At 45.5% G+C, this 11,545-nt stretch overlaps 1 protein-coding gene across 1 annotated transcript in view; it reads right to left on the bottom strand.

Annotated features, from left to right (window-relative positions):
• Positions 1-4,943: 4,943 nt before the first annotated feature.
• The window catches only part of LOC140393581 (testis-expressed protein 47-like), an 88,852-nt gene continuing 82,250 nt past the window's right edge, over positions 4,944-11,545 (bottom strand). The window contains exon 7 of the mRNA XM_072479858.1: positions 4,944-5,061. Coding sequence (XP_072335959.1) covers positions 5,018-5,061 — 44 coding nt within the window. The 3' untranslated portion in view covers positions 4,944-5,017. The remainder of the gene's footprint in view (positions 5,062-11,545) is intronic.

Below are 11,545 nucleotides of genomic sequence, written 5' to 3'. Positions count from 1 at the left end.
GGTCATGTACCCAGAGGGAGTGAACAAAGTCTTTAAAGCGTTTTACGGTAAATTGTATGAGTCAGAGCCCCCGCTCTGAAGGGGAAGGGATGAAGCAATTCATGGACCAACTGAGGTTTCCGAAGGTGTAAGAGGATCTGGTGGAGGGACTGGGGCCCCGATAGAGCTGGAGGAGATTGTAAAGGGTCGAGGGAACATGCAATCGGGCAAGGCCCCGGGGCCGGACGGCTATCCTGTAGAATTCTACAAGAAATTTTCGGAGCTGCTGAGCCCACTCCTGCTAAGGACCTTTAATGAGGCCAAAGAGAGAGGGACCCACACCCCAACAATGTCACAGGCTTCGATTTCACTCATCCTCAAACGAGAGAAAGATCCGCTACAGTGTGGGTCTTATAGACCGATATATCTCCTGAGCGTAGACTCCAAACTGCTGGCCAAGATCTTGGCTGCGAGAATTGAGGACTGTGTCCCTGGGGTGATAGGGGAGGATCAGACAGGCTTCGTCAAGGGCAGGCAATTGAACTCCAATGTACGGAGGCTCCTAAACATCATCATGATGCCCTCAGAGGGTGGAGAGGCAGAAGTAGTGGCGGCGATGGACGCAGGGAAATCCTTTGACCGCGTGGAATGGGAGTAACTGTGGGGAGCGCTAAGAAGGTTTGGATTCCGTGAGGAGTTCATAGGTTAGGTCCAGCTACTCTACCAGGCCCCCGTGGCAAATGTGTGCACGAACAGTTGAGGTCGGAATACTTTAGGCTCCACCCGGGGGACGAGGCAGGGGTGCCCCCTATCCCCGTTATTATTCGCCCTTGCGATAGAGCCGTTGGCCAGAGCGCTGCGGGCTTCAAAGAACTGGCAGGGGTTGGTTCGGCCGGGGGGGAAGGAGAATCCGGTCTCGCTTTATGCGGATGATCTGCTCCTGTACATCTTGGACCCACTAGAGAGATTTTGAGGGACTTTGGCAATTTCCCGGGGTACAAATTAAACGAGAAGAAAAGCGAGATGTTCGTGACCCAAGCTAAGGGACAGGAAAAGAGACTGGGTGAGCTTCCGCTTAGGATGGTTGAGAAGAGCTTTCAATACCTAAGCATACAGGTGGTTCGAAAGTGGGATGCCCTCCACAAGCTTAATTTATCTCGGCTGGTAGAGCAGATGGAGGGGGACTTCAAAAGGTGGGACATGCTCCCGCTATCTCTAGCGGGGAGGGTGCAGACCATTAAGATGACGGTCATCCCCAGATTCCTATTCGTCTTCCAGTGCCTCCCATCTTCATCCCAAAGTCCTTCTTTAAGCGGGTGAACAAGATCATCTCAGGATTTGTATGGGCAAATAAGACCCTGCGAGTAAAGAGACTGTACCTAGAGCGCAGTCGGTGGGAGGGAGGCGGAGGGGGGGGGGGGGGGGGGGGGGGGTTTGGTGCCGCCGAACATTTGCAGCTACCAGTTGGCGGCTAACTTAGCCATGATTAGGAAATGGGTATTGGAGGAGGGGTCGACGTGGGAGCGGTTAGAGGCGGCCTCATGCAAAGGCACCAGCTTAGGGGCACTTGTAACGGCACCTCTGCCTTCCCGCCGGCCTGCTACTCCTCCAGTCCGGTGGTGGTGGCGACATTAAAGATCTGGGGTCAGTGGAGAAGACACAAGGGGGTGGAGGGAGCCTCAGTTTGGACCCCGATATGCAACAATCGCAGATTTGTCCCGGGCAAGATTGACGGAGGGTTTCAAAGCTGGCATAGGGCAGGCATTAAAAGGATGGGGGACCTGTTCGTGGACGGGACCTTTCCCAGCCTGAAAGCGCTTGAGGAGAAATTCACTTTGCCCCCTGGAAACACTTTCAGATATCTTCAGGTACATCCCTTCCTCAAAAAACAGACGGTGACATTTCCGTTGCTATCCCCACGCGGTATACAGGATAGGGTGGTCTCCGGCACCTGGGGTGGGGATGGTATCGGACATCTACCGGGAACTTCAGGAGGCGGAGGAAGCCCCAGTGGAGGAGCTTTCAGGCAAATGGGAGGAGGAGCTAGGTGGGGAGCTGGATGTGGGCCTGTGGGCGGACGCCCTAAACAGGGTCAATTCCTCTTCATCATGTGCCAGGCTTAGCTTGGTCCACCGGGCACACTTGATGGCAACCAGGATGAGCAAGCTCTTTAGGGTTGAGGATAAATGTGCGAGGTGTGCAGGAAGCTCTGCAGACCATGTCCATATGTTCTGGGTATGCCCGGCTCTTAAGGGATTCTGGCAGGGATTTGCGAAGGCAATGTCCAAGATCGCGCGGGTGGGGCGGAGTGCAGAGTAGCGATCTTTGGTGCGTCAGACGGTCCGGGAGTTCAGGAAGCGAAAGAGGCCAACGTATTGGCCTTTGCCTCCCTGGTAGCCTGGAGACGGATCCTTTTAATGTGGAGGGACTCAAAGCCCCTGAGTGTGGAGACCTGGATTGGTGACATGGCTGGGTTTCTCAGTCTCGCAAAAATAAAGTTTGCCTTGAGAGGGTCCATGACGGTGTTCTCTTGGAGGTGGCTGCCGTTCCTTGACTTTCTGGGAGAGCGGGGGGGGGGGGGGGGGGGGGGGGGGAAGAATTGTTACATAGTATTGTTCCTTTTTCTGTATATATGGTTAACATTTATTTTGTTATGTTAAATGTTGTTAATGTTTTGATAATTTGAATAAAAATAATTTTTAAAAAAAAGAAACCAAATGGGGGAGGGGATGGGTTGGAAGCGCATGTTTACTGGTACACCATCTGCAGCTTGCACTTCATGCCAGATAACAGGATGAGGGTGAGGTGGAATTCAGAAGGGGCATAAGGCAGGAACATACTGTCATCCTGAATGTTCACAGTAATGCCAGCAGCAAAGAACTTGATCACAGCCAGCCCTATGATGTGGAGCACTGCATCCTCTAGGGGGCTCAGTTGATGCAGGTGTATCTGTCTTGGATCCATTCTCTGCTGCTTCCTGTGGTTATGAGCCACCTGTACGGCAAGGGAGAAGGATGAATGCCAGTGAACGCATTGCAATGTACTCTGGTAATTAATCGCATAGCTGGTTGGTGGAGACATGCAAGAGCTGTTAAAGGCGGGTGTGAGGTTGGAGCAATGAGATAAAATGACTTATGTCAAAGAGCTATAATTTGTTGAGTTCTGCAACTAGCCTTCCAGAGAAGTTCAATCCAGTAGTTAGTGTACAGCCTGATTGCATGAAATTATATTTCATTGATATGCCAGTAATATTACTTATTAATAGTAGCTGCAAGGCAACTGAACACAGCTGCGAAACCCTGTCTGCAGAATGAAAATAATATAAAGGTTGTATTTTGTTACACTGCAGATTAATGACAAAGTGTAATTTGATGCAGTCAGGCTTTAAACTAACAGTTCTGCATCAAAATTATCTACTGAACCTCTTAATATCGCTGCTGAAGGCATTCGTAATTGTTAGGTTTACAAGTTGGGTCCCTTGTACGGGCCCATTTGCACATTCCAGACCAAGTATTGGCTGATTATTGTCCTCCCGCTTTTGGTCTGCAACTAAACATCTTGCTAATTACACCAGGTGATATCATTAACTGCAGCCTAAAAGCAAAACTAGTCTCATTCCCTCTCATGGAAAACCCGTTTAGTTTATCAAATGAATAGTTGAGCCCTTGAAACTAGAGACATTAAAAAAGTACACACATAATAAGAGAATCACAAAATAAGTACAGGAGAGTATAGAAAAATAATGTATGGACATAGTGTGGCTAGCACATGGCATTTACTGTGACGATCAGTTTGTGATCGGCCGTGGTGGCATGCTCCAGACCTCATTGCAGCCTTGATCAAAACATGAACAAAAGGACTGAATGTTAGAGGTGAGGTGAGAGAGGCTGCCCTTGACATTAAGGCACATTTGGAGGAGTGTGGCATCAAGGAGGCCTAGCAAAATTGAAATAAATGGGAATCTGGGAAACCTCTCCATTGATTGGAATCATACCTGGCACAAAGGAAGATGATTATGGATGTAGGAGGGTAATAATGTCAGCTACAAGACAATTTATCAGGGAAGTGTCCTGGGCCCTTTGTACAATCTTCAGCTCCTTCATCCATAACCTCTGTCAACATAATGTCAGACATGGAGATGTTCACTCATTGCACAGCATTCCGTACCATATGCAATCCCTCAGATAGTGAAACGGTTAGCGTCTGCATGCACAGGACCTGGGCAATATTCAGGCTTGGGCTGAGAAACGGCAAGTGACAAGCAAAGACTATCTCGAACAAGAGAGAATCTAACCATCTCATGGCATTAAACAGGATTACCATCACTGAATTCTTCCACCAGCAACATCCTAAGGGTTATCATTGACCAGAAACTTAACTGCATCAACCATATAAATGCTGTGGCTACAAGAACAGGTCAGAGGCTGGGCATCCTGCGGTGTCTAATTCAGCTCTTGACTCCCCAACAGTTGTTAACCATCAGCAAGGTACAAGTCAGGAGTGTCATGGAATTGTCTCTGCTTGCCTGAGGGAATGCTGCTGCAACAACACTCGAGAAGCTTGACACGATCTGGGACAGAGCAGCCTGCTTGATAGCGCACATCCACCACATTAAACAGTCACTCCAGACACTGTAGACCAGAGTGCCTGCAATGCATCATCCACAAGATGCACTGCAGCAACTGGCCAAGGTTTGGACAGCACCTGCCAAACTACTACTTCGAAGGACAAAGACAGCAGACACATGAGAACACCACTTGCAGTTCCTTTGTTGATGCTGGCCAAAATCTTGGAATTCTCTCCCTAACAGCATTGTGGATGTATCAATACCACTTGGACATCGGTGCTTCCTTCCTTTTATGATTCCGTACAAGGCTCAAAAGATGACTATGTAGGTGCTTAACCAAATTATTTTATTTGAATATTAACTATTAAATGTAATAATAAAAATTAATTCCAGTTGAGCGTTTAAATGAGCTTGTAGAGAGACTGCCGGGAAGCTGGTTGGTTGATCGCAAACAGAGTCAAGAGAAATCTGTTAACCCCCAAGAAACAGATGAAGAGGAGATGGCCAAACAAGTTCTGCAAATTGAAAAATAAAGAATTAACAAAGTTCACACTGTCAATTAGGTAAGTTCCAGCATAATGACATCCGTATTAATGCATCATGGTCCAAGCAGAGTGACTGGTACCTGATAACTGGAACTAAATGAACAGAATAGATAGACAGCAAGCCAGTCAGTTATGCAATCCACCAGTTGATGGCAGTACAATGTTATGACCTCAATATTTCAAGAGGGAAAAAATCTTAATTTTTTGGATAGAAATATAATCTCTTTTCAATAGCTGAGTATTGCATTTTTTGTTTATTATTCCATTTTATTTGCATTGTGTGATATTATCTACTCGATAACAAGATGGTGGCATGATTTGCAGGTGAATGATGCATTCATTGCCTGGGTGTCTGTGCTCTTTTTGTTAATTAATAATTCATAATCTTTATTGTCACAAGTAGGCATGCAATGCAATGAAGTTACATTCCGGCGCCTGTTCGGGTACACTGAGGGAGAATTCAGAATGTCCAAATTACCTAACAGCACATCTTTCGGGACTTGTGGGAGGAAACCGGAGCACCCGGAAGAAACCCACGCAGACACAGGGAGAGCGTGCAGACACGGCGAGAGTGTGCAGACTCCGCACAGACAGTGACCCAGCGGAGAATCAAACCTGGGACCCTGGCGCTGTGAAGCCACAGTGCTCACAACTGTATTAGATTAGTGATGGATTATCCCTGACTGTTGGTGCTACATGAAGCAACAAATGTGCCTTTAAGAATTACACATGTTGTGAATTGTAGAGAACTCTGGGTAAATCATTGGTAAATTCTCCAGTAAATGAGGGAAGGAGGATTTCTGCTGCTTACTTAACAGACTGTTCAAGGTTCACAGAGATTTGTCGACTCTTCACTGCTACTTTATAGACATGGCCCTCTGAGTAAATCTATTATTAATTATAACAGGAGTTGATAGTTCTTTCAGAGAGATACCACAGGTGTGATGGGCCAAATGGCCTCCTATTCTGTATCATTCAATTATCTGTACAATTAAAAACCTTGCATGTAGAAGTTTCTGCATGTAGAAGTTTCTCCATGTCATACCTTTCAAAGGTGTCACCTGGAAGTGTGATCTCTGAGGCATCGTACCTTAAAACAATTAGATGCCAGAGAAGCAAATCTCCAAATGTCACCTCCAAAAATTGGAGATTAACAGTAACAAGCACTTATCTGCTTTATTAAATATCAAATATCCAGACAATTGAATCAAACTTTTCATTTGTTTACATTTAATCAATAGGAATGACAAAAAAAGCAGTCAAAGTGAAACTCTCCTCTGTTCTTATGTGGATCTTGGAAGTGAAGTGGATGAAATCCAAGGTTTGAACGTGCACTCCCACTGCTTCCATTTTATGAGCACTGTAAAAAGCACTACGTTGAAAAATTAATATAAGCAGTACAATTGTTTTTCCTTTACATCTCGTGACAAATTGCAATCTAAAACAAATGCCATAACTTCTCCCATACACTCATCATAGGGATCAAATTCTGACCTATACTTAAGCAACTTGCTACAAGTTAGATGCAACTTAAAGCCATTGTTCTCAGCAAGATTATTTGTATTTTTCCAGCTTTCTCTTCATATTAAGTGGATATTACAAATGCAATTCACACATGAGTGAAGATGAATTATATTCACGAGCCTCAAAAGGGTAGCTCAAATATGAGATGGTGGCTCCTGGCACTTTAATTCATGGCCCATGCCAGTCCCTCACCCTTTTCTACAGGAGGTAAATAGATCATGTTTTCATTTTAAAGATACTCTTTCCCCCTATACATGATATCTGCAAAGGATCGGTGGGGTGGAGGAAGGAAAGCAAAGAGGATATTGAAACTACAAAGCTGCAGATGAGGGTGTGAGGATGAATTGATTCTGGTAAAAGTTAGGAGAACATGGTGCAAATGGATTGTTGCAGCTGGTAAGACATGGGTCAGAATTTTATGTTCAAAGAGTGAGAGCATGTCCGACCCGGAAGCGTGTGAAATCACACGAGATGTTGGGGCGCATCCCAAAATCATGATGCATTCGCAATATTTTGATCAGCGGGCATGCGGGAGTCAGAAACGTTCCCGCCGACAAATGAGCAGGCAGTTTAACCCAATAATTAAGGTTTCAATTGAAAGCAATTTTACGTGAGCTCTGTACCTTTATGGTTGGAGGCAGGCCAATTGGCCAGGCTGCGTTTTAGCTGCAACCTGGATCCAGGGCAATAAGAAATATCAAGGCTGAAATAAAATTTAAATAAGTGTCTGGGGACTGAAGTTTGTCTTGTTACCTGTGTGGTAGGTAACTTGTGCTACTCAATCCTTGGTTGATGGTGAGGTATTCTGAATCTTGATGAAGAAGACTTGAACCCGTCCAGTAACAACAAATGTTTATTGAGTAACTATAACAACAAGTGCATGAGTCCTTTACTTTAACTTGGATACTAATGATAAGGTTAACAAGATCCAACAACAGTGACTATATGTATCTCCACTAACTATCTGTACTATTCTGACATTACCCTGATCACAGTGCACCCAAGAGAGAGAGAGACTGCCCAAGACCCAATGTGGCTGCCTTTTATACCCCCGTTGGTCCGGCCCTCTAGTGATCATGTGGTGCTACTGATTACTGATTCACCCTTTGTGTACATGCACAAACAGAGATCACTACATCCCCCCCTCTTTCTTGTGTTACATATTTTCTGTATGTTGTACAGAAAATTGAACAAACATAATGAATGCAGTGAACTGGAGACAGGTAAGACAAATAACGCTGTGTACAATCTGTGATGGTAATGATCACTGTACAAAGATAATCAATGTTTAAAGAGTCCAATCTTGACAAGAAAATTTGTGAGTCGAAACTGTATGAATTTGATCAGTTGGGTTGCTTTCTTCTTCTGTCGTCGAGGTGGCAATGGTGATGTCGTCATTTTGTTGTGAACATCGTCAGTGTTCATGTGTGTAAGTGACCAGCAAGTCATCATGAGGTGTTCGAATGATCGAAGCAGCTTGTTGTCAGCCCCCGACTTTATTCTTTTGTGCTTGCGGTATTGATTCCTTACGTCCTCGTTCTTGAAAGCTGGGTTGGTTGGTTGCTGTGGTGCAGATATGAAATCGAGAGATTTGTTGTCATGGAATGGAATGTTTGTAGTCTTACCATCATTTTGAACTGTGCTGGTACATTGTCCTTTATGTGTGGAGTTGTGGTATGATATACAGGTCGTTGTTTCATTGTTGTTGTTTTTGTGGCTTCTGTCTTTGTTGATACCGTAGTTGATCTCGTTGTTGTTGTTGTTACAGTTTTGCTCACTGACTGTACCATGTGTAGTATTTGAGTCATACTCAAAGGTGTTTGTGTCAGTGGCCTTTTTGGTAGCCGATGTTTCGTTGAGCGTTTTTTTTTAGAATTGTGAGAATGATCTGATGTTGCATTGATGTTGGTGACATCAGTCATTTGTGGTGGATTTTATTGCCCTTTTTTGCTTCCTTGGTGCTCCACTTCAGGAGTTATTTCCGGTCCATTTGAATCACCTTTGGTTTCTTGGTGCTCCTCTTCTGGAGTCAACATCTTCAAGATTTCAAATGGCGTGGTCTCACTGGACCCAAGAGTAGTCCAACTCTGTGCTTCTGTACAGACGAGCTGAGATCTGTCAGTCTCGCTGTGATCCTGCACACTCTGTATGTCGAGTGTGATCACTTTGTCACTGTTTTTACATACAGTGGGTAGACATTCAATGTCTTCTTGCTGGTTACATGAGCTGGGTAGACTTTCATAGTCTGCTGCTGGTTGCTCATATAAGGCGGTCATAGTCTTCCTTGTGCTTGGTTGTCACTCAGGAGTCTTTAATTGCGTCCATTCTGGAGTCTGTCAACGAGCTCGCTGTGGAGGCTAATATCACTCCCTCTGTAGGGTCGATCTGTGCTCCCTGCGTGGCGTCGCCTTCTTCTCGGATATTTGACATGTGGCTGTCATCCATTGTATCGACGGTCTGCCATGTCGTCATGGTACTGGATTCCTCTACCATGAGACTCGTATTGAACTTGGCACCCATGTTGCTGCTGCAATGATCATCAGATCCGGCAAATTCATCCATGGCTGAGTAGCATTCATCAGCGAGCAAATCATCTCTTCCTGCTGAGGATGTGTCAAGGTGCTCTATTTGTCCAATGAGGAACTCATCTCCTGAGTAGTCATCATCAATGAACAAATCTTTTGTTCTGGATTTGTCATTGGGCTCTCCTCTTTGGGTGTTGCAAACTGCTTGTTCCAGTGTGGTGCGACGGTAATGTTTCACTGTGGGTGGAGGCTCGGGCTTCATTCTGTCGTTGGAGGAAAGAATTGTGTGTTTTGTAACTTTAAAACTCTTGTTGTTTACTTTCGGGCATTTCGGATGAAGCGTGGTGACTGTTATGTAAGGTTCCTCGGTTGATTGTACCGTGTCCACTCCGTATGAGTAGTCACAGGCTAGATCATCCTTTTCAGATAAATAATCACCGTAGGTTGGTTTGTGTTCCATTAATGCAACGTTCCTAACGTCGCAGGGCCTCAGATTTTGTCCTGTGGAAGTCATGTGTAGGACAGCTCTACATTTAGAGGCATGGTGGTTGGATCTTCCACACCTCAGGCACTGTTTGCCGAAAGCGGGACATTGTCCTTTTAAATGGACCTGTCCGCAGTGAAGATACGTCATCATGCTGTCCCGCCACGGTTGCGCATGCGCAGTAGTTTTGTCATCCGGGTCCAATCTTCTGGCGAACTGCGCATGGGACACATCCAGGTTCGCGCACGCGGGATTGCCGGTGGAGGAACGCCTTTGGGATGCCTGGGCCACCATTTTGACGGATCCTCGTGACGGATTACTGTGCTTCAGTAATTTCATGAGCAAAGCATTTTTGAATGGTTATTTCAAGTATTAGGTTTCTGTGTTTCAGGAGAGACTTTCTGAGTCCCTCATCAGAGATGCCACTGACAATTTGATCCCTGATGAGGGAGTCACGGAGATTTTCATAATTGCAGGATTGGGCCATCAGCTTTAAGTCAGTGACAAAACTGCTGAATGGTTCTCCTTGTTTTTGTAGGCGCCTGGTGAATTTAAAGCGTTCAAATGTCTCATTAACCTCAAATTTGCTGTGGTTGTCGAATTTTTTTATAGTTATGTACAGTTTGTCCTTGTCCTCCCCTTCTGCGTAAGTAAATTAATTATATATATCAATAGCCTGTTTCCCTGCCACAGATAAGAGGTAGGCAATTTTTTTTAGAATCTGGCGCAGCGGTCATGTCCATAATTTCCATAAATAGATTAAATTGTTGGAGGAATATTTTCCAATTATACTGGAGATTACCAGAGGTTCTGAGTTGCTGTGGTGCTGGAAGTGAGTCCATCTTACCATTTTTTTGTTTTCTTGCCCGAGAGGTCCAAGTGCTGCAAAGACTTCCGTGGTCGAATATCTATCCGAATTTGTTTTTTTTTTCTTGTTGTCTAACCTTATCTAAGTAGTTCCTTTAAAGCCAATACACCTGGTACCATGCCTTGTTACTTGTATGGTAGGTAACTCAATCCTTGGTTGATGGTGAGGTCTTCTGAATCTTGATGAAGAAGACTCGAACTCGTTCAGTAACAACAAATGTTTATTGAGTAACTATAACAACAAGTGCATGAGTTCTTTACTTTAACTTGGACACTGATGATAAGGTTAACAAGATCTAACAATAGTAACTATACGTAACTCCACTAACTATCTATACTATTCTGATATTACCCTGATCACAGTGCACCTGAAAAGAGAGAGAGACTGCCCAAGACCCAATGTGGCTGCTTTTTATACCCCCGTTGGTCCGGCCCTCTAGCGATCATGTGATGCTACTGATTACTGATTAACCCCTTTACATGCACATACAGAGGTCACTACAAAATTTGTGTTTGAATGTGTCGCCTAGACACTTTGCTGCGTTTGTTCATCAGGATTAAGTTTGTACAGGTCTGCAGTTCCCTGAGACACTTCCACAACGTCTGTTCCCTTGAGGGAGCCCATGAGAGACGTCAGCTTGTACCCTACCTTTTCTCTGCGCCCGCGTGAAATCATGTTCTGGGGCCTTTCACATCCGTAAACTCGTTTTGCGTCTGCTTCCTGGTCTGACAAGTCCATCCAGGCCATTGATTTTCTGACCAGTTGATACTCCAGGATACTTGAGGCTCGTTCAGTTAAGGCAGGGTTTTACAAACTCAGGGTCGCGACCCAAGGGCGGCTCGCGGGCGGGTGTCGCATTCGGTTGTGGCATTCCCGATCACGGGAAGACGACCCCAACAGCTGCGACCGGCTTTTAAGAATGCCGTCGCGGGCAGTCCCTGATTGGTTGCGCTGTTTGAGGGGGCAGTGCAGTGCGAGACTGGGTCTGTGCTGGTCACCGTGCGTGGGAGGGTGGGGACAGGCTGCCGATTGTCCGCATGGGCACGTGATGTT

The sequence above is a fragment of the Scyliorhinus torazame genome, chromosome 17 (genome assembly GCF_047496885.1).
Source record: "Scyliorhinus torazame isolate Kashiwa2021f chromosome 17, sScyTor2.1, whole genome shotgun sequence".
NCBI lineage: Eukaryota > Metazoa > Chordata > Chondrichthyes > Carcharhiniformes > Scyliorhinidae > Scyliorhinus > Scyliorhinus torazame.
This window is presented reverse-complemented; position numbering and strand designations above follow the sequence as displayed.